A 25594-nucleotide genomic window follows, 5' to 3' on the forward strand; every position below is an offset into this window, starting at 1 on the left:
TGTTGGTCCCAGCATATTACAGAGGCAAGGTGGGTGAGATAATATCTGTTGTCAGACCAACTTCTGTTGGCGAGAAGTTGGTCCAATAAAAATGTTACCTCACCCTCCTTCTCTCTCTGACAACAGGTGGCAGCTTTAAGTTACTAGCTATGGTTGTCTGGGGGAAGACTCCCCAGAGTGATGCCCCAGTAACTTGACATTCTACTACCAGGTTCCAATAGCAGGTCAGTGGATACTATTGACATAGTCTAATGCATGTTGACTAGCTATGCCTTCATGGAGCATGCCCACAGTATGGAACACATTCACGTCTGCATCATTCTTTCATTTGGTGCTTAACATATGGGGTATAATCCTGCCATTGACTTCAATCCTGGCCCTGTTCTATGTTTCTAGGAAAATCTTCATTTTTATATCATTACTATATTACTTTGCTATCCTTACTGAGTTGAGCCTTCACAACTGAGTTAATGTACACTGACCCATTAATTCAAGTGGCCCATAGAATCATAGTAAGAAGAAATGAAAAATGGATTAAAAATTATGTAAATATAAATTTCCATATTGGTTTATTGTTCCTTGTATGTAAGAAATTTTATTGTACAATTTACAGAGCTTTAAAATGTAAAATGGTTAAAAAAATGTGTACAAAAAAGCATATTCTCAGAAAATTATGCTAATAGCAAAAACATGGGCGGGGGAGCAAAAATCTTCAATTCAGTGTGCAAATATTTTATAAAAATAGAAATACTAACTCTACAGGTAGCACTTCCTGATAAATTATTTAAATAGCGTATCTACACAATTATGAGATTAACTATTCAATGGCAATGAGAAAAATAATTTATAAAAATACAGGCAATGGTCTACAAGATGACAAAAATATAACACAACATTAGAAATAATATTTAACATTGTTTCAATGCCATTTTCTTATGGGGAATATACTTTTCCGCAAAGAGAATTTGACTATGTACAGCGTTTATTTTTAAAAGTTCTACAGTAGCTTTAAAGATTGTTAGACATTTAACTTCTGCTTGATCCAAAGATTTTTTTCTCAGTCACACAATGAGGTAATATTTGTACATAAAAGTTTCACCTTGTTATTTTTTTTTCCGGAAAGACAAAGGATTATAGGTATAATCATGCTGCCCTTTACACCTGGAAAAGCTTCAATTAATGTATGTCTTGCCACCCTCTCCCAGGAGCTCCTAAAATCCCACCTTCTCTGTGAAGCACTCCTGTTTTCACCACTGCACATGGATCATTCCAATGTGCAACCTGCAACTTCATAAATGGCTATAATCCAATGCCATAAAGACAAGTGCCATTTGTGCCTCTAGTTTGAAAACTTGTCAGGGCAGGGATTCTGTTCTTTGTCTGGCATATTGTTGACCAATTGTAAAACACCATGAACATCTAATGGCACTACATAAATGATTAACTAGTAACAAATGCTGTCTAGTCCCTCCAGTAACAGGCACAAGAGATAGGAACTGACAACATATAAAAAAGGACTTGTTTTTAAAAGAAGCAGAAAGGTAACCTACCAGGCCATCACCAATTGCTTTGCACAAAGAAGTAAAAAAACCAATACATGGAACGCTGACTTAGAAAAAGCCAACAAACATTCCATTCCCTCCAGCTGCTGTTCCCTGTTCTCCACATTCTCTATGGGAAAGTTGCTTTTTGTAATTAATACATCTCAGCTATCTGATCCAAACAAAAAGCTTTCTAAACTAAAATCTAGGTTCAGTATAGAACAGAATAAATAATCTGTATTTACAATTGTACAGTCTTGAAGACTTGTAACAATGATTCTATGGATAGTCTTGACGCATTTATTTTGTTTTGTTTTATCAATAGTCCTTCAGTCATTATGACATCCAGGATAAGTAAAAAATAAATATTTTACATTTAAGGTTTTATCTACAGCCTTCTTCCTCCTCCCAAAAAGTGAGGAGTTAAAAAAAGTCCATGAAATTTGTAGAAAAAGGAATGTTACTATTGTCATTTGTTGTGCCTTTTTAACCATAAAATATAAAGCAAAGATTCTTGTTCCTTGAAGGCCAGCAGAGGTGCTAATTGAGCTGGTGTGCTTTCCAGCACCTTTTTTAAAGTTCTTGCTACATCTGCACTTGCTACATGTGGAATAAAATAAATCTCTATTTAATCAGGCAACGGCACTAGATTCCAATTGTGAATCCCTGTTCTTACCAAGCGGTACAATCCTGTGTGTCAATCTTTATTCCCTCTTCCCCACTGGGGATCTGTTTTACAGTTTCTATTTTATACTGTATGGATTAATTTGCTACTACAGCTAGTCTACGTCATTAAATCAAGGAATATATTTGTCACCTGAAAGATATTTAGTCCAAAATGTAACAGTTTCTCCAAGTTACCCGGATATAAACCCCAGAGCATAGGCACCTTTTAGACAAGCATGGCAATTTTCTGTTTAACCTTTAAAAGTCCACCCTCCCATCCCAAATCCCCTTTCCCCACATATTGAAATATCTTTTGTTTTTAAGTAGTCCAAAGCACATCCAAAGATGTTCTTATTACAAAAATGCTACTTGGCGGGACCACCACTAAAAGAGAGGCAGTGACACTGCACTGTGATAAAACAGCAAAGCAAACGTCTTTTACTGAAGCACAGGTGTGCTTTTTAGATGAAGAAAAATTCTCATTCATGAAAAACACATTTGTTTCCTTCCATTTTAGCCGAGGTCATATGTTGAGTTTACTTTCAGTTTCATTCTTTCAAAAGCATTCTTGAGGCAGGTCATGTGTTTTGAGTCCACATTTGTGCAGACAGAAGAAAGGAAGGAATACAATGGTCCCAGGGTTTGTAAAATATTAAACATTTCAGAAGGTGCAATACCAGCATTTTTAAATAGTCTCTGGATCAATAACCTCGTGATTATGGATCTGTGGAGGAAGGGCAGGGGGGAGACAGAAAAATTACAGAATGAGTTAAAATATTTCTGTATTATCAATCATAATTATAGTTAGGGACTAATCTGAAAAGCAGTTCTTTACCCCTTTAGTAGCAATTTCTTGAGCCAGACTTTTGTATGAAATGGTCAGGAATGTAAGAAAGATTTGAGTTATATGATAGAGTGCATACACACTTGAAAACCTAGCCTAACTCAGCTGAACACATAAACCCTGACTTGTATGGGCACATAAACCATGAGCTGTGCATACATTTTGCATGGGTCCAAGCCAATTGGGGTATGTTTGCATGTGCATATGTGTACATTAATATGTAAGTAAGGATTTTCTCTTTTCACACTGCAGTTTATGCACATGCATTTGAAAAATCCGGCCAGGTATTAAAAAAATCACTAGCTGTAGTTCAAAGCATGAAGTAAATATATTTTATATGCCTCTTCAAACATCATGTCCTGCAATTAAGTCTCTTCAACATTTCACTTTTAGTGGATGGTAACTTTTAACTATGCAAAATTCATTAACGGGATGTCCTCTACCCATCCCTGCACAACACAGATCTCAAAAGAAATCCTGCATGTGGCTCAAGAGTAGTAAAAGATTATTAAAATGTTGTATAATCCCACAAGATTTAAACTGATAAATTTCATCTTTAAATTTGTTTAAGAAAGTGGCCTTAAGAAAACAATTGTCATTTCAGTGTACTTCAGTAAAATGTCATTCCAACAAGATGCCATCCTTACCTCTGCATTCATATTTAAGATCTGAGAAGAACACCATTTCTTGAGAGAAGACAAATAATCCTAACCGACCACCAGCATAAGTTTTATCATAGATTGGTCCTGAATCAGCCATGATTTTCTTCCCTTCGTACATTACAACTCTGCAAGAAGAGCAGTAATAAATCATCCTTGTCAGCTGTGGTAAGTTTTTATCTTTAACATAAGGCTAACCGTTACCAAAATGACATTTGCCCTCAAGTCCCTTCAGATATATCTCAACAATGGTTACCTAATGTAGCCAGTCTTTGGTCTGTGGCTAAGACGCCATCTGTAGGCAGTAAAATCTTTCCAACCTACGTGACGAGGATCATGCCACAAGGTCCGCACCTAAAAAAGAAGGATACGATGATAAATAACCAGAGGAATCCAATTATTTAGGCAATATTTTGACACCATGACATCTCGAGAAGCTTTTTATATTCAAAATAAGGGCGTACAGCTGGACAGTGTATCCAAAAGACAGGCTCTGAATAGAGTCTTTTGATATGCATCTGATTTAACTCCGCTCCTAGAGAGGTTCCTGTTTAATTATTCAATCTGCCTAGTGCTGGATGTTGAATGTTTCAGAAGACCATCAGAAATAATGGACTCCCTACTTGTTTTAAGCTTAGTAGAGTCCCTTAGCTCCAAACGGAAACTATGTAGAGCATATGCTTCATAGTCAAGTTTATACACAAAATCCTACAACTACAAATCATTATTTCTTCTAAGAGCCCCTTTCTACACTAACAGGATGCACAAACTCCCCAGAATTACCATGCTTATTGTTAGAGTAAAGCCTGGCCTCAGGTGCAAGAAAATAATTAACCACAAATGCAGTTCTTACCTGCCCAGCGGTGTTTCCTGTGTGCCACAGAGCATTTCGAAGGTGCTCTCCAGGACCTGTGGTAGAGTTCACAACTTTGATAGAAAGACCTGAGTATCCCTGAGCTTTGGTTGGTGTTGAGTCCCAATAGGACTGGGTGATCTGCTTCCACATGACTACATAGAAACGGCTGCTAGACTGATAACCAAATACAAAGCCAGCATAGTCATCATCCCTTTCTGTATTGATGAAGAATGTGCCACTGAAGTCCACAGCATTGAATTCATCAAATCCTGGGTGAATAATAAGGAAACTAGGTTTGAAGTTGCTGCTTTTATTAGCCTTATGCTGAACCTAAAGCTAAGTTTCTAGACTTTTATAAGACACTGAGGAGAGAGGATCCAAAATGTTCTACTCACCCACTGCAAGTCCAGGATCACAATTGACAGTCTGAACCAGCTCTTTACCCTGGTGACGAACCACCCAGTTAGGATCATTTTGCGATGTTCCCTTAGGATCCAGGGGAACCATCTGAAATCGACGGAAGTCTGTCTCACTGATGTCAACATTCTCAGGGCAGATGTCATCAATGTCTGGCACATTGTCTTGGTCAAAGTCATCTTTGCAAGCATCTCCACGTCCATCACCTACAAAAGTATAGCTTCACAGTGACAACTCTGAAAACTCACTGGCATAATTTGAGAATGATGTATCACTACGGTTGCCTCAAAGTCATACATGACACTTCAGATGGAAATCCGTTGCAATGTTTTGGCTGTGTCTCTACTACAAGAAGCCTAGATTTATTTACATAGTCACCCTGGTATCTTAGTGTCAAGAAGTTTTTTTTTAAAGATATGGCTTAGGTTTACATTAATTACAGTAGCCATGAGCAATTAATGTGTTCAGACCCCCTTTTCCCTATCCCAATATTTCTTCAATTTTGGCATATTCCCAAACTTCATTAAGATATGGGGAATCAGCATAAGATCTACAGTAAAAAGGAATGACATAATACCAATACAAACTGTACATTTTTTTTAATAATCTTTTAAAAAGAGAACAAGTTATTCATAACAGAATTTTTTAAACATTGGTATATAATGCTAGACAAGCCTGTATGGGAAATTACTGGTTTTGATATTATAATGTTCATCTTACTTACCATCAGAGTCAGTCTGGTCTGGGTTGGCAACCAGTCTGCAGTTATCTTTGTCATCAGGGATACCATCATTGTCATCATCATGGTCACAGGCATCACCTTTGCCATCCTTGTCGTGGTCAGCTTGATTAGCATTGGGCACATAGGGGCAGTTATCTAGGTTATTTTGATGGCCATCTTCATCTATGTCCTGATTGTTGTCACATTTATCACCTATGCGGTCAGAGTCAGAATCCTCCTGTTGGAGAAGAGGGAAAGCTTGAAGAACAAGCTTTAAAATGCACAACACTTCTTGCAGCACTTGAGGATGCTGACAAGAAAGACAGAAATACAAGGCTAGAATTTAGGATTGCTATTCCCTTAAAGGACCAGTGCTAAATTGTTACACTCATTTTGCAATTCAGATGAGACTAGTTGTGCTAACTTCTTTTGAACTACTTTATTATTAACATTTCACTAACCAATTGCTTTAGGCTTATTTATCTGAACATCTGGGGCTCAGAGAGTAGTGTGGTTTTCAACTTTTTCCCAGGAGCTTTACAATTATGCATGTAATGTTTCTGCAGCTGCAGAGTAGTCTCTATTTACTCCATGAGATTTGCAGAGATCTAGTGTCAGTTTACCCTCCATCTTGCACCTTGTATCTTTCTGTTCCAAGCACCATATGAAACTGACTTCAGTATGTACCTAGCCATTAGATCACTCTTACATTATAAGAACATTTTGACAGACTGTTGTATGGCTTCCGCTCCATGTCATAATTTTCTTAATTACAGAAACAGCCTCCAAAGCCCTCTATAAACATAGAGACTAAGTGGTATTGTAAGGAGATAGTTACTTCCCTTAGTAGTGGGCTATACCTGGAAAACCCTCTTCTGCTTGCATTTTGTATATACTTTTGCATCTTGTTGTTTGCTAAGTTAGTTTCTGTAATATGATCACATGGCATCTAGCTTTATATTTGCTAGAGCTATCAAAAGTTAGCCTGTCCTATATTCTTGCAGACACTCCTCAGACCCCAGGAGTTATTGAAATGTCAGAGGCCATTTTAACTTACACATTCTGAATTGCTACAAGTGCTAGGGTTTAAGTTATTTTTTCCTTAATATGCTACCCTACAGCAATACTTACAGGTGAGAGTTTTGTGGATTAATTTAAAACAACCATTCAAGAAAACGCTCCATGAAAAGCCAGTGAAAAACCTAACAAAAATAGAATGGACCATGCTTCCCCCCACTTCACCTCCACCTATTAGGAAGAAGTCAAGCATTCCAGTTATGCCCCTGAAGCTATTCATTTTACTGCCTTTTACTTGACAGGACTATACAGGCTTTACCCACTGCTGCTGTCAAGTGTCTTAGAACCAGCAAATTCAGTGGAAGGGGCTGGAAACTCCCTCACCTCCACTTAATCTTGTAAAGATTAGTCTTCATATTATTTATGAATGTTGGAATATGCCTTTGAGCCTTGGCCATAAAGAGGCAAAAGCAGGCAGCATTACCCTTATTGTACTGGCAAAGGCAATCTTTTGAAATGTGGTTGTTTTGTACTGCTTTTTTTTGAGACAAAGGTTAAAGCAATGTGTCTAAACAAAATGAAATGCAATGCACTGCACTAGTTAAGCCTCTGGCCCTGCTGTGCCTACGAGCTACCTCTATTTCTAGCACACACAGATGTTCTGCATACACCCTGTATTAATGTCAAGCACCTGCCAAGTGTTTGGGGGTTGATTTTTTTTCAGAAAAAAGAAAAAAACAGCAACAGTTGCTTTGAGTCACATTACTCCTCTATTTTTAGCTAATTTGGATCCACTTTTTTTAACCCCAGCCCTAGTAATGCGTGTGTCTCTATTTGTAATTTACATAGTCTTAGTTTTTCTTGTACAGCATGTTCATTTGACTACACTCCAGACTGTACAGTAGAATCACTGAGAAGAAATTCTCATAGGCTGTTTACTATTAGTTGTAACCCATGTAAATTTCATGCTGTACTCCCAGAGTTACTGCAACTGACAAGATCCATAGTCAAGTTTACAAACAGGAGGAGTGTCTCCCATTAAAAATGCTCAGGACACACATGACTTCAAGCAAGAGTCCTACAAACCTCCATTACTCAATTTCAGACAATAGCTAGCAGCTGTGTGAGCTTCCTGTGAGGTATGTTATCACCTGATAAAGGCATCATGTCAGCACAGTGTGTATAACAAAGGGTAAAAATTAAATGGGAAATACGATTTGAATAGCAGGTGCAGATAGAGGTCAGAATACAAAAACCTACCTGGTCTGGATTGTGTTCCATAGGGCAGTTGTCACACTGATCCCCAACACCATCCAAATCTGTATCCCTCTGGTCTACGTTGTAGACATATTGGCAGTTGTCCCTTTCATTAAGAATGCCTAAAGGAGCAGAGAAGAGATGAAGAATTCAAGTGGCTTACATAGATCATAAGCTCCACAATCTGAGTACTGTAAACTGGCAGTGGAACTGCAAAAAGTAAATAAGGTTGACAATTAAGCCAACAGTTTGTATGTTGCTAAAAAACCCACACTTGTACAGCATAATCTACAATAATTTATCGAACACTAATTGCAACCCCTGTTACAACCGTGGGATAGCACAGGACTTCATAAGTTATATCTCTCACCCATTGCCAGTGTGAATGGGGCTATAAATCAGGACCATCTGCTTCAAAAAATATAGGCTCCTAAACTAAAAGGAGATTTCCATTGGCTGTAATAGGATTAGTGCTTATAGCCTCAGTCACTAGGAGGTGACTTGATCACATACTTGACTTTCTATCCTGCACAAGACAGTGGTACCAACAGAGGCAACATATAACTGCCATCTATGCAGTACTGAACTATCTGTACGTTTAGGAGTGTGGAAATGGCAACAGAACACCTTACCATCTCCATCAATATCCACAGCACATGCATCTCCTTCTCCATTGTTATCAGTGTCAATCTGATCAGGGTTGTGATTGTAGGGGCAGTTATCACAGCGGTCACCAACGTCATCCCTATCATAGTCATACTGCTGTGGGTTGTAAATGAATGCACAGTTGTCCTGCAAGAGGGAGGAGAGGTCCAAAACCACTATTAATAAACAGAGAACTACTTTGGTGCTTTACCAACACAATGCAAATGTAGGACATTTGTTTTAGGAGGACATTTAATGCAAGTTAAGAAAATGCTTGAAAATTCAAACTAGTTAAGCCCTCTTCAGTGGGCAGATCAGAACTACAGTTTCCTTAAAAAAATAAATAAACACTCAGATTGTAATGGATCCAAAGGATGTCTGGGAAGAAGAAGTGGAATAAAACAAATTTAGATTTAAAAAAACAAAAAACCACGCACCCTACTTAACAACATTGGCCAATATTTCAAGCCCTTTGCATCTCAGCCAAATTTACCACTGGTGTAAATAGCAGAAGTGATAAAGTTGCTCTCACTTGCAGTGAATTACAATGACATTCTGAAAACCTTGGTTAGGCTGCTACTGTAAACCAACAACTAGAATGTGGAAGTGAAGAATGGGAGGAGGAAGATTAGCCACCTGCATGCTGGAATGTTACTGTTTACTTGCTGACGCTTCAGCTGTCTCAAGAGTCTTTTTGCCTGCATGAGACTATGAAAGCATGAAGTCAAGAGTCAATCTCATTTTCAAAGTTCAGGCAGCTGCAGCTACTTCCTGGAACTACTGAAGATGCAATCAGAGTTAGGCATCTCTTTTCAGATAGAGATCTTTCCCTTTGACCCTGTCAATTTCCTAAAATCATCTGTTAAGATTAAGGTCAGAGGCCAGGACTTGACCACTGGGAGTGGAGAAAGGAAAAGCTACACTAGAAAAGGCATGAATCTTTCATGTAGCCTTACCCTGTCATCTGGAATGTTATCATTATCATCATCATTATCGCATGCATCACCAATTCCATCCTTATCATAGTCTTCCTGCCCAGAGTTGGGAAGATTGGGACAGTTATCCTAGAAAGGAGAAAATGCAAAAGTATTTTTATCCCAGGCATAAATGCCATGTTTTCTTTATTTTTTTTTTTTTAAGAGAGTGAACCGCTAGAGCTATACAGCATAATTCAGATCTCATTTACACTGGTGATACCTCAGTGTAATCACATTGATTTCAACCAGTCATCATAATTTTTAAAGACTGCAGATAAAGTTTTCAGAAGTCACTTAGAAGCCTAAGTGCATGTTATTTTTGAAGATGGTACTTAAGCACTTTTGAAAGTCTCCTCCTGTATCTTTTTTGCCTAAAGCTTTTCTCTATGACATTGAGAAAGTTTATGGGTCGCTCTTTGTAGGAACATAGATGTGGTATTTTTGGAATTACTGGAATGTTCCGAATTCCTGAATGTTACAGGCATGACTCAACTACTGTAATAACAGCTTCTCTGACAATCTGTGACTTCTGACAGTACAATGCCATGATATCCCTGAAGGGATATATTCCTATTTTGCACTATAGGTAGTTTAATACCTGTAATTACTCAAAGGTCTGACTGTCTCATAAGCCTTTAAAATACTGAGCATTTAGCACATTCCTTAGATATATGCTAAGGCAATTTCTTAAAACTGTTAAGTGGGAGAACAGGGGAATATCCTTACTTTTTTGCAGTGATAAGTGGCATTGGCAACGCAGACAAGGTTCTCATTTGGCCATCCATCTAAATCAGTATCTTCTCCACAGATTATGCCATTGCCAGCATAGCCTGGTTTACACTCACAGCGGTACATGGGGTCACTGAAGTGGCCAAGGTAATTGCACTTGGCATTCTTGTTGCAATCATGAGTTCCATCTGTGCATGGATTACGTGGTTTGCAGACCTAAAAGACCACACACACAAAGACAGTAAAACCACTGCAGAAGTCTCTATCCCTCATTCTTCCTGGATATACCACTAAGGCAAGAGGAATTTATGGCTGTTTTGATCCTAGATCTTTCAGAAACAAAATCTTGAAGCACAGTTGCCATCTTAGTATTAATAATTATTTGTCCTTATTCAAAACCTATCTTCAAAGGGATCAGGCACGTACAGGTCTAAATAGTCACATGTTAAATATTTACTTCATTTCTGAATTGGCAACATTTCAACCAATGTTCATCCCCCAAACTCATGACATATGCACCTTCCCACCTTTAAAAGGCTAAGAAAGCAACAGCTTCTAAAACTCATTTTACTGAAGCAGTTTATACGCTTGTACTATGCTGTCTCTTTACAGACAACCTTTAATTTCCCAGACTATGAAGGCTGGTAAAGAACTTGCTTTTTCCCTTTTTTGAAAACTTCAACCTTTTCAGGAGGTGCTTTAGAATACAGAAGGCAGCTGGGAGGTTTTATAAACCAGGAAAATTCTCAACTTGGCAGTACCTGCTTGTTAGCTGTGGCATCCTCAATACCCCGACCAAAAGGCTGTGTTCCAGTGAAACGTGGTGGGCAAGGCAAGCAGTTGTATCCAGGTTCAGTGTTCTCACACCTGTGCACGCCATTGAGGACAAAGCAGGTATCAGGAACCTCTTGACACTGAAGGGAGAAAGATTGGGGTAGCAGGGAAAATTAGAGGATTTCTTAGGGCATTTGGTTTTTATCTTGTAGTTTAGTGTTTTGTACTTTTTTATTTAAAAAAAGAAAAAAAAAGAGAGACTACAAACAAGAACCCAAGCTTCTGACCTCATCAATATCTTTGCATTGAACACCATCGCCATGGTAACCAGTAGGGCAAGCACCACACTTCCAGGAACCATCAGGGGAGCTGGTACATGTCGTTCCCGCAAAGCAGGGATTAGATAGGCATCCATCTGAGACACAAGATTAGATCATGGTAAATGTCAATCATTTTAGCAGTCTGTTAAGGTGCTGGATATGGCCAATAGGTGAATTTAAACAAACTCTTTGGACTGTTTTGGAGGGGTATGGCAGCATTTTAGACTTGAACAGCCTCACTAACCAGTGGAAAATACTAAAGGTAAATTTCTACATGGCAGTGACATTAGAATGTCAAATGAAAGTAAGAAGTTGTTGGTTTCAGTTGCATTCTTAGCTGCAGAAAGAAGTATTGTCTAATGGATTGATAATGGGGCTAGGAGTCAAAAACTCCTTCAGATCTAATCTCAGTTTTGCCACTGACTTGTCGTCATGTCTTGACAAAGTAATCCAGCTATTCTTGTCATATTCTACCCTCAGTTACACAAATAGAAATTTAAAGTAATGGCACTGAAACCAGTTATGTTACTCTAGATTTGTAACAATGCAATGGAAGACAGAATTTGACTCTCAGTTTTCCCCATCACTAAACTGGAGATAATACAGGACTTCAGATGAGGTGTAATTTTTGCACAGATATTTGAAGATGTAAGTGTATCCAAGTGCTATGTAAAAACAATTTTTTTAAACCTAGAGTTACTCACCAATTGGACAGTCCTGCTTGTTGCAGACCTGGGTCCCGGTGGCATCACCTATGCAGTCCTTCCCACCATACTGAGGCTCAGGGTCATTGCAGAGACGTCCACGTTTTTGAATGCCTCCTCCGCATGTGACTGTACATACATCCCATGGAGACCAGGGTCCCCAGTTTCCATTTACTACAAAACAAATCCATGGAAAGTGTAAACATTCACAAAACTGATGGTAAATTCAGCAAGATTCTACTAGCTGCATCTAACCTAGGTATTGATGCATGTGTCAACACCACTGCTGCACTTAGACATCGTGAAAGAATGAAGGACAGAATGGCAGCCCTACATTTTTCATTTCTGAGTTTGCTAAAATTAGAGCCTGAGTGTTATTCAAAGTAATTTTTAAATTTAATTTTTCTGTAGTGAGTTTTTTGTAAATATGAGATTTTACCTAACAGTTGATTTAACAAGAGACAGATGCCAGGAATAGATTATATAGCAACTTCCAGCTCAAGAGGCTTGTTGTTTAAGTTAAATAATGTAATAGTCTCTATTTGACCAGTATACTTACTTGGGCAAGGATCTTTCTGGCATGATTTGGTTTCTCTTGCCTCACCCTCACACGGTTTGCCATTCATCTGTGGGACTGGAGAGTTGCAAAGACGGATTCTAGTGATCATGCCAGTGCCACAGGTAACAGAACATGATGACCATGGCGACCAGTGGCTCCAACCACCATCCTGTTTGACTTCAGAAAAGACAAACACCTATTACCATCTATGAGTTCTTTGAGGCATGTCTGCAGAGTTCCAAGAAGACTTTTGGCAGTGTGTGAATGCCAATATTAAATAAAAACCACAGTTTTACTACACCACTATCGTGGCTACAGAGTCAAAAAAATTAAATGCATGCTGGCCTGAGATTTTGCTGTGTTTAGTTCAGGCCCAGTGCCAAAACAAACATTCATGCTTGCTTCCATTGCATACATTTCAATTCTGACATGAGTTTAGTAGCCAAAAACCTTAGGAACTGCTAGAGCTAGAAACCAATGTTTTGTACCATCTGTAAGCAGCTTATTGTGGTTTAAACCATTACCCTGACTTGTGGTAATTTAATACTTAAATTACAACTGTGGAAGCCAAGGGTAGGCTCAGGTAATTTTTATGAGCTATGCAAGCAGATGAAATACTTACACCTCTTATCACACTCCTGAATGTGGCAGGTGCGAGTCTGCACAGAGGAACCTTCACAGCGATTATTGAGACTATCACAAGAGCGGCCTCTCTGCTGAACCCCATTCCCACAGGTCACAGAGCATGAAGTCCACTCAGACCAAGGGGACCAGCCATCTTCTGCATAGTCACTGGCTGTAAGAGAAGTACACTTCTGCTTAAAATTTGAATAAAAAACTTCTATTTTATAGACTACGTTTAAACCCTTTTCCTGCCCCCTCCCCCCCAAAAAATCAAAGGCTACAATTATGTCATTTCCCTTCCTTTTACAAAAGATTTCAGCATGAACTTTAAAGGTTCTGTGGTGTTGTCTCAGTGGCAAGCACAGAGGAAGGCAAGGGCAACACAACTATTTTAGTGCTGTACTTTACTTTCATAAGAGTTTCTCAGGTCACTGTTTGGAAGATCAGCTAACAGTTAGGCAAGGGCTGCATGTATGTTCTATTGCTGCTTATCTTGAACCCATTAGGCCATAAGTTGAGCTGCTTGGAAAAACTTCAACAGAACCATTTTCTATCAAAAAATGGTCAAAATCTAAATGCTTTGCAAAATCATGTTGCATCTGCCAAAATTTCATTTTGGAGAAACCTGGAAAAAAGTTCTAACAATGTCAAAATATCCGATTTTGACATTTTCAGAATGAAATGTTTCACTTTTTGTTGGAAAAATTTTATATTATATGATTTAAAGAGTTGAAATCAAAATGAAGTGTTTTGTTCAGTCCAAAACAAAGTTTTCAAAACTTTGATTTGGAGAATTTTGAAATTTTCAGGTTTTTTTCAGATTCAAAATGAAGGCAAATTTCAAAATCTTTCATGAAACAAAATGTCCATCTTCTGCACAGCTCTAGTTATTGGGTACATGTTGTAACTTTAGTACCTGGCTTCTTATTTTTCACCATAGACTTTGAAGTTATGAGGCCACTGATATGAGGCCACCCTCTGTTCACTCAGATCTAATACAGCGATAGCTGTGATATGTCAAAAGCAAACAAGTTTTTCATTATGACTTGAGTTCTATGACATTTTTGCTTCTATTGTCATTCCTAAATTCGTTATTAGTGTTCTCTTATGGTCATAGTTCAGTTGCTAAAAACTCTGAAGATTCACTTTTCAAAAAAGTATAATCATGACAAAATATTCTTGTAAATAGTTTACAGTATAGTTATATTTGTTGTGGAGGAAGATAGAGACCTAATCAGAAAAGCTGTTATCAGAGAACCTGATGGTAACAGCTTTACTTCTGATATTTTAAGAGAGAGTCTTTTTGCAAATTTTATATTGAAAAGTCAAATATTTTGCTGGAGAAAGTTGATATGAAGCTATTAGATATTTGAGACTATGTATACAAATATGTTTATTTTGTAATTAAGCTACACAATAAAGGCAGAGTTTCAAACAATGCTGTAATTCCAAATACAGCAGTTCCAAATTCAGATGATTTAAAAGAAGGACTTAGGTTTGACTGGTATTAGAGCATTCCAGTTTCAATACTGGTTACATCAGACTAGATTTGTCTACAGTATTTTGTAATACGGGCTTTTGAGGGACAGTTAAACTTCCTTTATGTGGCATGTTTCTTTGGATCAGTGCCATAAAGACCAAATTCAAAAGCAAGTAACCACATCTGAAATGTCCACCCTACCCTCCTTTCATGGCAAACATGCCATGGGATCCATGCCTGGACTGTCTGAAGTATTTTCAGGTTTCCAGTATTGCAGTGGTCATTACTTTGAGAAGTGGTAATTAGAATTTAATAGATAAATTATCAACTATAGTCTATTTAGGACAGGACTGCAGGATCGTTTAAGGGTCTCAAAATTCAGTTAATGCAAACTAAGGCTAATGGTTCTCCAGTGGTGTAATCCTATACCCTATTGTGGTAATTAGAGTACATTTTAGTACACTATACCTAGCTAAGTGAGACAGCAGAGCAGATTACAGCAGAAATGCCAAGCAAATTTCACTACTTACGCCAGCATCGTGGGCAGCACTCCCCATCAGGAACAGTGGCATTAGAACAAGGCATGAGAGGGCAAGACACTTTCCTGCATATAGTGGCAGAATTCTACAAAGAAGGAGAATCATAACTAAGCAAGTACAAATAAAGTTTAAGCTGAAATTTTAGCTGAAAAAGATCAAATGCTAAAGACAATTATCTACTGAATTTCTTGGAAAAGATTCAGTAGTAAGTCTACTGCATAACTCCTTGTTGTATTTAGAGCTGACACAATAGTGGTAGTTGTTCCAGTCATTCGTAGACCTGTTTTCCCAAGTTGTTCTTTAGTTACTTTCCAACCAAGAGTGGAAATGTTTTAGAATTTGTAGAAATTAAGCAAAAGAAACTGCCAAATGTCTGAGTCAAACTCTGCTGCATCATATCCCAAATATTTCAAACTTTGGGGGAACTAATGAAGAATTTGAAACCAGCTTTCTCATATGTTAATCTGAATTGAAATTGATTATATAAAGTGAGTTGAGTGGAGTTGGCTCAAAAAACAGCAATCCATAATTTATAGTTAGATGTGGCTTTGATCTTTAAGCCAGAAGCAGAACAAAAAACTCCACTAAAGACTGAATGAGAACTAAAATGCAGTGTATACTTTTGCCAGTTCTGTTCCTTTCAGGACAACAGGCCTTCTTATAGATATAGTTTTAGAAAAGAGTGCAGCAAATGATTGTGACAGCTACCAGTATTCAGTAATGAGAATCATAATGTCATTAGCTGACTACAACTTAAAGAATATGAAGACCTACAAGTATTCCATTTATATCTAATTCTTAGCCTTTGGTTTCCAAATTGAAGCAGGCTTTGATGGATTTGTACTCCAAAGTGTTTTTAAGAAGGTATAATTAAAATTTGAAGAATGCCATAAAAGGATGAGTTTTTAAAAAAGAAGTCTGTGGAACTATAGTTATGGCATTATTCAGCATTTTAGGATATTTTATAGCATTCTACAGGAACAGAACATACTGAAGAATGAATTCCTTGTATGGTTCTGTGGTAGTTTTGGCTAGCAGTTACCAACTTTATGAAATAGTCCTTCGTTCCAGGCTGCAAAATGTCTGCAAACTCAGTGGCATTAACAGTTTCATTATAGAATCAGGATTTTCTTTTAACTGGTTACATTTTCTAGTTAACGGCAAGGATTCATTCCTATTCATTTAAGTCAGCAAAAAGTGCAGTTGAGTGCCTAATTTGGACCCCAAGTATTTAACTTAGTTTACTTTTTGGTTTGTGTAAACTAAACAGAGGCATTCCCCAAATCACTGAAATAGACTGGTTAATAGACTATTATATCAGTTGGATGTTTTTAGCCTATGCCCTTCTAAAATGTTTCTTTGGTAACATTAAATGAAAGCTGCATTTACAGCACAGCCTACTACATCACTGGGTGCTTGATGGGTCTTTTAGATGGGTCTGATACAATATGCAGTTTAAGTGTGCCTAGTTTTGTGTAGGATTCATTCTTTTACAGAACGAATATCATTTAGGTAGCAGTTGTTTATATACAGATGTTGGCATGTTATGAACTGTAAGAAGTCTTTACCTGGCAAGTACATTCAGTGCAGCTGTCAATAGTCCACTCTTCTTTATTTTTGTGCAGAATTCCATTATGAATGCACACACCAGGAGTGATCTGCACTACTTTGGCAATCAATTCATTTTCTTCAGTCTTAATGAAACAGAAAAGAAAAAGCATCACAGGTATCTTCTGTATTAAGCTCTCCTTTGTCTCAACATTTGTAGTTTGGTCTACAAGTCTTAGAGGCAAGTTGTATTTGAGAGTGAAATACTAGCTAATGAAAACTACTTTGGATTTACTCTGCACTTACCACTTTACGCACTCTGTCTTGAAGTGTTGTAACCATGGACCGCAATCCTTGCATTTCCACAAACATATTTGTAAGTTCATCACAGGAGAAGCCACAGATTGCCTGGATATCCTTTGTTTTGTGGCCAATGTAATTAGTACGGATAGCTGGACTGGAACCATTGATGGGATTGTCCAATGTAATGATCGCACTAGTGGCTAAAAACAAAACAGTATGTGCATGTTAATATAGATACATGCACTTGATCTCTCAAGATTACAAGTGAAAAATTCATCGTCTGAAGTGTGCGTAACATCTGCTAACATAGCTGTCACCTAGTCCATTCATTTGTTTATAAGCCTGAAAAGGTAATATAATTTGTTATACAATAATGATTTGCATTTCAGCATACTTCTGAATTCTGTCTCAACTTGTCTTCCCAGCATGCTGAGGAATCCTGTTTTCAATAGGTCAGTGGATTCGAAAAAAGTTGCAGACTTACAGCTGGAGCAACCTTTGTTCCTTAGGATGGCCTCCAGGGTTGTTCCAAAGACAAACCGCACATTCTGCAGCACTCCCTGTGGACAGAGGAAAAATGACAACTTTCTGTCGCAATTACAGGGGAAAGAAGTGTCATTTTGCACAGAAAATTTAAAAGTTTCAATTGAAACATAAAAGTCAAAGGCAATAGGGTGAGGGATGTGTCCAGAATGCTTCACTACCCCTGTTGACTCAGTGATAGCAAGCCCTAAGTCTGAACACTCTTTTCCCCAGCTCTAAGTGTCTAATAACTCCACAGATGCACAATGTCTTTTCTTCTCCTCTCTATATTCTGGGTTTTATTTTTGTTTACTAAAATTTGTTACACAACTATTTATCTGTTCAGAAACTTTGAGTTCTTCCTGTAGTCTTACGAAATTCACCATCTCTCACTAAATGATTCTAAAGCTTAACTGTGCTTGGGATTTGAAGAGGATTTTCTACAACCCACCATTAACATGCAAGCATTCAAGTAGATTGTGGAGGCTATTTATGTTGGATGTTGACAGTTTTCTTGCAGAAGCTGATCAGCGGCTGCACCCCTCCTGTTCTCATTACTACTCTGTCTCTAGGGTGTCTAGGTGCGGCCACTGTGCCTTTAAGTGTTTCTCTTGTTGCGGGATCCCCATGAAGCTGCTGACTGAGAGAAGGAGCCTAACCTGGAAGTTGTCATTGACACCACCCTTGGCGATGCGGAGCTTGGCACTGCTGGCCAGGTCCCTGGTGAAGATGTTTTGGATGGGGATGTCCAGTTCAGCATTCTCCATTTTCTCACACCCTACGTACAGCTGGGCCCGGTCCTCCTGCACGAACAGGGTGATATTCTTCCAGTGCCCAGTGGCCAGCAGGGCATCCTCCACTGACACCACCTGCTGCTTGCCATCACCAGACAGGCTCAGGTCTAGGGTGCCTGCCTTGCCGTTAGACACCAGGTTGAAGATATGGCCAGAGCTGTCCTTGCGCTCCACGGCCAGCAGGGTGCCCCGGCTCTTTTTGGCCTGCCGGAGGGTAGCCAACAAGATGAAGCCCTTCTCAGCATAGATGGCATCCAGCAAATCTTGGAACTTGTCATCAGGCACGGCTGGGATGCGGCTGGCATCCTCAATGCGGTAAGCAGGGCTGGAGGGCTCAGGTCCCTTCACCAAGTGCACCCCAGTTGCCCGACGTCCGGCCCCCTTGCGAGTGAAGCCGATGAGTTCGAAGAGATCAAACACACTGTTATCATCGCCCCCAGACTCTGTGGAGAGACCAGAGCAAGCACTGTGAACAAGGACAGGAAGGGGCTGAGTGGTATGCAACCCCTGGAACACACTCAGGTGCTGAGGACTGTGAAAGTAGCTCAGCCCCATTGCAGGCTGGTGTTCACGGAGGCTGAGTGGGGGCTTTAAAAGGGAGTTGAAGGTCAGCCCAATGGGGTGGGGGAGCTGATGGAGAGACAGTGCAGGCAGGGGCAGCTGTGAAGCTAGTTCAGCCCTGTAGTGGGGCTGCTGTGCAGAAGGGCATGAGAAGTCCAGTTGGGATGCAGGTGAGTGTCATTTACATCCTGATTTATGCACAAAGGTAGCTGGACAGGGAGTGGGGTTTTGAGGGCCAGTAGAGGAGGGGAAGCCTATCAGGAGACACAAAGGGAGGACAGCAGAGTGCCCACATCTGTCAGATCCCATTTTAAGATCTAAGGGGAGAGTTCTCTGATCACCTACAGAGATCTCAACTAGTACATAAACCATTTCTCTCTGTGGTCCCCAGGGGCTAGGCTGCGAAGTAATGGACAGTGCAGGCAAGCTAGGGGAGAGTGCCCCAGGTGGCTTCTTTTAGTTCCTGAGGTACATTTTTTAACCATGCTCAACTTTGAAGTCCTTGAGTGCTCAGTCCTTCCTCGTTTGAAGGTTACATAAATTCTGCACAGGAGGAAATATTTGCTGTTCATAACCACTAATCTGAATATTCCTCAGGCTAATGCATTTTTGTGGGCTGGAAATATCAAAGCCGCTCTTCGCCACAGTTTAAGGTTTCATTCCTTCCAAGTCAGCACCAAAGAGATCAGAAGCCTTTTAAAAAATAATAATAATAATAATCCCCACCATTAATATTGACCCAATAAATCTCTTTATAATCGCCAGGTACAGAATGAAGCCGCTGTTCTTACCTGGGATCTGGTTTGCTCCGCAGACACCAAACATTAGGAGGAGGAAAAGTCCGCCCGATAGCTCCATGGCAAAGATCGGTCTCCCGGACAAACCTTCGAACAATAAAGGGGCATCTCATAGCCATTACATTCAGAAAAGTAACGTTTGGGGCAATCAGTAGGTTTGTCAGGTGCCCTGAAGATGGAAACCGCTGCAAAGGGCTACGTGGGGCGAAGGGAGAGAGAGACGAGCGAAGAGTGCTTAGGTAGCTAGACACACACAGACCCCCCACGCATTTCAGCTGGGTTCCCCCCCTTCTGCTGGATTCGATTTTCTCTCTTAGAAATTACATTACGTCGCAGGGGGAAATCAAAGCGCTGCTTCAGCACTTACCTTTACAGGAAAAGATGATGAGAGCCTAGAGATAACCCAGGGGAGGAACTATCTTCTGCAGCCACTGAAGAAAGAGCGATCAAAATCCTCGGAGTCTCCCGGTGGCTCTTAGGTGAGTTACCGTCTCGAGCGCTCTTTGCAGCGTCTCTGCAGACCAGCGTCTCTTTGCAGCGGGGTCTCCCCTGTTCCTGGAGCAGTCCGAGGGTCGCCGTGAGTCCTGCGTGGCGTGGCGTGGCGGATCGGTAGCCGCTTGCAGCCCCCGCAGGTTTCCCTTGGCTTGCAGCCCCTGGCCGGTGCAGTGGAGTGGCTGGAGGAGCTGCTCTCGCCTTTAAGGGGTCGCTCACATTCCTGAAAGTCCCGCGGGCCAATCAGCAGCAGCCGGGCAGGAAGCGGGCTGGTGTTTATCCAGTTACCTCACAACAAGAGAGAAACAAACTTTCCCCCCCCCCCCAAAAAAAAAAGGCGGGCGGGGGGGAGGGCGATTATCACCCTCCCGCTTCTCGATTCTGCACGCCCAGCAGCCCAGGGTGGCGGCGCTGCCATGCCGCTGTTACAGACCTGTCAAGGGATTTGCTGTACCCCAGTTCGCGGTGCTGGGAATGCCTGAGAGCCTAGCTCCCCCGAGACCACACTCTGGAGTAGTTCAGCACTAGGGTCTGTAGGGGAGGGAACAGCCCGGCCGCGAAAGCGCTGATCTCCCCAGTCTGATGTCCCCCCTCCTACCCCGGTCGTTAATTCGTTGCTGATCGCAGCTGGGCTGGGGCTACACTAATCCGTGCTCATGTTCACTGGCTGAAACCCTTCTTTGACTTTCTTTCTTTCCACAGGTATCTTTGCTGCTGGATGTCTGGGCCAGGCTGTTTGCACAGCGGGGCTCGGAGGTGTGAAACATACACGGACCTTCCATGAGGCGCGGGTTAGGGCTCTCACTCGATGCATTTCTCGGACCACGGGCACGCTTTCAAAAAGCCTTCGCGTCCCATGCCAGCTCGCAGTGTTCAAAGCCAAGCTGTCCACTTGGCGGCGCTCTGCGAATTCTGATCGCCATGGCCGGAGAGGGAATGGTTCTCAAGTTAATCATTCCTAAAGGGGAAAGGGCATTTTTCCTTTTATAGGAAATAATGAAGTTGCATCTTGAAACTCACCCCCCCCCGCGCGCCCCCCTGCAAACCGGATCTCCCCAGTTGTACTTTTTGTGCGATTCTTGCCTGAGTTTTGGAGAGAATTATGATGTCACCAAAGTCCTCATCAATCGCTATTCGTTCACTGGGAAAGAAGCTGCTGGCAGTTCTTTCTTTTCTCTGCTTCCTAAAAATCTCTCGTGCCGGTCTCCTCTATTCCCCGGGCGCTTCCGAGCAGATGTACGTTAATGGCTGGGAAGCTGTGCAATTCTCCTGGGTGGTGGTGGTTGATTTTTTCAGTGCTCTCCTACTGTGTAGGGGATCTCGGTGCAGTGCACGCTGACAGAACCTGTCCCTCGCCAGCATTACTCCAGCTGTCTGGAATCCCATTCATGTCCTCTGGCACTGACGTGGGAGCAGCAGCAGCCCTTCCACGCAATGGAGTGGGTGGGATGAGACCTATGAGCTAATCAGATCTATCTGTACAGCCTTGTTATTGTTACCAGGAGACCCAGGTTATCAGTCTTCTCCAGACAAGTGCCCACACATATCCTGCAACCCCAACCTTGAAAGCAAGACAGATCGGTAACAGTTAGACACGTGTCTCCAGGTTAATCATGCCGTTTAAATTCCCAGTGAGCGTGCTATAGTGTAGTGTGTGGGAGTGGGTTGGATAGGTGGCAGGATATGGGTGACTTTAGTGCCTATGTACATATGCCCAATGTGTAGTGTGTGCCAGTAATAATGCTGAGTTTGAGCGTAGTATAGTACATCTACTGTATGGTAGGTTTGGAGTGTGTGAGTTTAGTTTATGTAGTGGGCAGTGCATATGAATAGTAGTGTAAGTTGTGTAGATGTAATATGCAATGGGTGTGTAACACTTGTATATATAAGTATGCAGTGTATGTGCGAGGAGTGTAATGTATGTAGTGTGTAGAGGACATGGCTGTGAGACTTGTGTGACCTATAGAAAACACCTGAAAAACCTGGAACGTCAGCACCAGCACTATCTTCAGAAGATCCTCAACATAAAGTGGGAGGATTGCCACATTAATGTCAGTGTCCTCACAAAAAGAAAAGGAGGACTTGTGGCACCTTAGAGACTAACCAATTTATTTGAGCATGAGCTTTCGTGAGCTACAGCTCACTTCATCGGATGCAGCTGTAGCTCACGAAAGCCTATGCTCAGATAAATTGGTTAGTCTCTAAGGTGCCACAAGTCCTCCTGTTCTTTTTGCGAATACAGACTAACACGGCTGCTCCTCTGAAAAGTGTCCTCTCAGAAGCCAACATCTTCAATGTTGAGGCCCTGATTATCCAGCACCAGCTGAGGTGGGGCAGGCACTGTGTGCGCATGCCTCATGTACGCTTACCAAAACAACTGCTGTATGTCCAATTCACCAAAGGAGAAAGGAAACGGGGAGGCCAAAAGGAACGCTTTAAAGACACCCTCAAGGTAAACATCAAGAGATATGGCATCGACACCACACACTGGGAGATAGCAGCCCAGGACAGGGATAACTAGCAAAGACTTGTCAGAGAGGGAACATCCATTTTTGAGGAAAACCTTGCCTTGGTTGCAGAAAAATACCAGAAAAGAAAAGACAGACAACTGTCACCAGCAAACGCTGCCCAACCCTGACTTCCAACACCACCTGCAACATCTGCCAATGAGCCTGTGGCTCAAGGATCAGTCACCAAAGGACACAAAAAAATAAACTCCTGTGAAAGAGATCATCCTCTACCTCGAGGGATCGCCAGTGATGTAGTGGATATACGTAATGTCTGAGCATAGTGTAAGTTCTGTTATGCAGAATGTGAGCACAATGTTGGTAGTGTGCTGATCCATAAGTGGATAGTGAATAAGTGTAGTATGTAGTGTGTAAATATAGTATGCAGTGCATATTATGTACATGTAAAGAAGGGAGTATAATTCAGTTACATTAATCTCTAATCAAACTCAAAACTAGGAGATGGCAACTACACATGGTTGCTTTTAAATGTTAACTGAAATTGCAGACCATACATTACATGTGTTCAGCTGCAGAAATGCACTCTCATTTGGAAATTCAAATTTCTGTTGGGAAAGAGCACCCTTTCCCCTTTTGATTGCTCAGAACTTCCTCTAATTTGTTTTGGAATGCAGTTTCCCATGCTTGGTCTCAGCCTGACATTGATAGTTTTTTAAAAAAAGTTGTAACCCAGTTGGTTCAGCTGTTTTGCATGATTCAAGCATAAAACACGATAGGACCCTCTTCTGCCTCCTCCCCTGCCTTATTTTCTGATATACAGCACAGGTTACTTTGGCCCCAAAAAGAAACATTACAAATCCTGTAGTGAACATGTACTTCTTTTGCTCTGACATAAGAGTGATCATCTTTAACTGGACTATCTCTGTAGGAAGAAGGAGCAAGAACTGAGAAAGAGGTTCTCCCCACTTTTGGTGTGTGTATTGCTGTTGAGAAACAAGCCCCTTGCATGTATTTTAAGAGAGCTTTGACCCTCTGTGGAGATTGTGTGGGGAGACAGACGTGGAAATGTAAAGAGCATCAACTGGTGTAATTGTTATAGCTTCAGTGAATTCAATACAGCTGTGACGTTGCACTCTATATGATTTTATAAAAATATGCTAATGAGTGTGAATATAATGTAACTGGAATATGCTTCATGCAAAAGGTCTCTTGTAAGGTATCATTACAAAGCTTATAATCTACTGAGTGTGGTCATCCTATTTGTATGTATGTATCATTCTTGTATCTAAAACTAGAAATATGAAATATAACTCTTAGGGTCTATTGTAATTATGCAAAGTGTGGGCCATTAATGGTGGTTTGGAATCTTGATGGCGCCCATCAACCAGGACAATTGACTGTGGATGGCTCTGTTTGCTTGCAGGCCCTCCCGTGAGTCAGGCTGGGAGGAATGAAGGCTTGGGGTCTCACAGGACATGTGACCATGTCACCTGGTACTGAAATCCATCTTAAACCTGGTGCTTTTCCATTTAGAAGGAGGGGTGGGGACCCAGAGAGATAAAAGATTCCCGCCTTGTGCCAAAGCTATATAAGGGAGTGGAACAGACCAAAGGGAGCGACCATCATGAGAAATCCCCTAGCTACCATCTGAGCTGGAACAAGGGCTGTACAGGGGAAAGGATTGTGCCCAGACTAGGAAGGCATCCAGTCTGTGATAGAAGCTTCTTGAAACATCTCTGAGGGTGAGATTTTATCTGTATTCAGTTTTCTTACTGTACTAGGCTTAGACTTGCCTATTTTATTTTATTTTGCTTGGTAATTCACTTTGTTCTGTCTGTTATTACTTGGAACCACTTCAATCCTACTTTCTGTATTTAATAAAATCACTTTTTACTTCTTAATTAACCCAAAGTATGTATTAATTCCTGGGGGGAGGGGTGCAGCAAACAGCTGTGCATCGCTCTCTATCAGTGTTATAGAGGGCGAACAATTTATGAGTTTATCCTGTATAAGCTTTATACAGGGTAAAATGGAGTTATTTGTAGTTTAGACCCCATTGGGGGTTGGGCATCTGAGTGTTGGAGACAGGAACACTTCTTAAGCTCTTTTCAGTTAAGCCTGCAGCTTTTAGGGAACGTGGTTCAGACCTGGGTATGGGTTTGCAGCACGCTAGCGTCTCTGGCTCAAACCAGGCAGGGCACTGAAGTCCCAAGCTGCCAGGGGAAACAGGCTCAGGGATAGTCTCAGCACATCAGTTGGTAGTTCCCAAGGGGTTTTCTGTGATCCAACCCATCACAACAGCTATGACAAATTACATCAGATGATGATCTGCCCCATTACCCAGATTTAAGGGGCAGGGAAAGGTTGATGGTTTAAAAAGATAGATTGGAAAAAAGTGATGTCTCCTTCCATCGTGGTGGTAAAATAAAATGTAGACTGTCCTTGTAAGGGAAAAGCAATAAGTAATGTATAAGATGGTATATTAATGTTTTATTTAGGGCTGTCAAGCAATTAAAAAAAGTATTCGCTATTAATCGTGTGATTAAATAATTAATAATGATAAATCATGCGATTAATTGTGCTGTTAAACAATAATAGAATACCATTTAAATATTTGTAGGCCTTTTCTACATTTTTAAATGTATTGATTTCAATAACAGCACAGAATACAAAGTGGACAGTGCTCACTTTATATATTTTTGACTACAAATATTTGCACTATAAAAAACAAAAGAAATAGTATTTTTCAATTCACCTATTACAAGTACTGTAGTGCAATC

The 25594-nt window shown here is 40.6% G+C and overlaps 1 protein-coding gene across 2 annotated transcripts; it reads right to left on the minus strand.

The window, feature by feature from the left end:
* Positions 1–552: 552 nt before the first annotated feature.
* Positions 553–20538, minus strand: THBS1 (thrombospondin 1). 2 transcript variants are annotated; one of them, XM_073348815.2, is made up of 22 exons: positions 20222–20538; positions 19849–19941; positions 18362–18939; positions 17665–17740; positions 17184–17380; positions 16898–17023; positions 15321–15414; positions 13309–13482; positions 12687–12863; positions 12128–12301; positions 11391–11518; positions 11091–11243; positions 10327–10545; positions 9580–9687; positions 8611–8770; positions 7982–8100; positions 5708–5942; positions 4962–5189; positions 4564–4835; positions 3967–4064; positions 3699–3838; positions 553–2931 (listed from the first exon to the last, which is right to left on the minus strand). In XM_073348815.2, the coding sequence occupies exons 2-22, from the start codon at positions 19913–19915 to the stop codon at positions 2924–2926; spliced, it is 3531 nt and encodes a 1176-aa protein (XP_073204916.1). In that variant the 5' UTR covers positions 19916–19941; positions 20222–20538; the 3' UTR covers positions 553–2923. The 2 variants fall into 2 exon arrangements, with proteins under 2 accessions (XP_073204916.1, XP_073204917.1); XM_073348816.2 differs by lacking the exons at positions 17665–17740; positions 18362–18939; positions 19849–19941; positions 20222–20538 and adding an exon at positions 17575–17639.
* Positions 20539–25594: the final 5056 nt, after the last annotated feature.

Source organism: Lepidochelys kempii, chromosome 6 (genome assembly GCF_965140285.1).
Source record: "Lepidochelys kempii isolate rLepKem1 chromosome 6, rLepKem1.hap1, whole genome shotgun sequence".
In the NCBI taxonomy this organism is placed as follows: Eukaryota; Metazoa; Chordata; order Testudines; family Cheloniidae; genus Lepidochelys; species Lepidochelys kempii.

Bases quoted from the DNA above. Each gene is read 5' to 3' on its own strand.
- THBS1 (XM_073348815.2), bottom strand. From the start codon at position 19,915: ATGGAGCTATCGGGCGGACTTTTCCTCCTCCTAATGTTTGGTGTCTGC. The intron at 4,836-4,961 runs GTGAGTAGAACA...TTATTCACCCAG, and splicing joins TGATCCTGGACTTGCAGTGG to GATTTGATGAATTCAATGCT. The intron at 4,065-4,563 runs GTAAGAACTGCA...CTTCTTTTTTAG, and splicing joins CAGGAAACACCGCTGGGCAG to GTGCGGACCTTGTGGCATGA.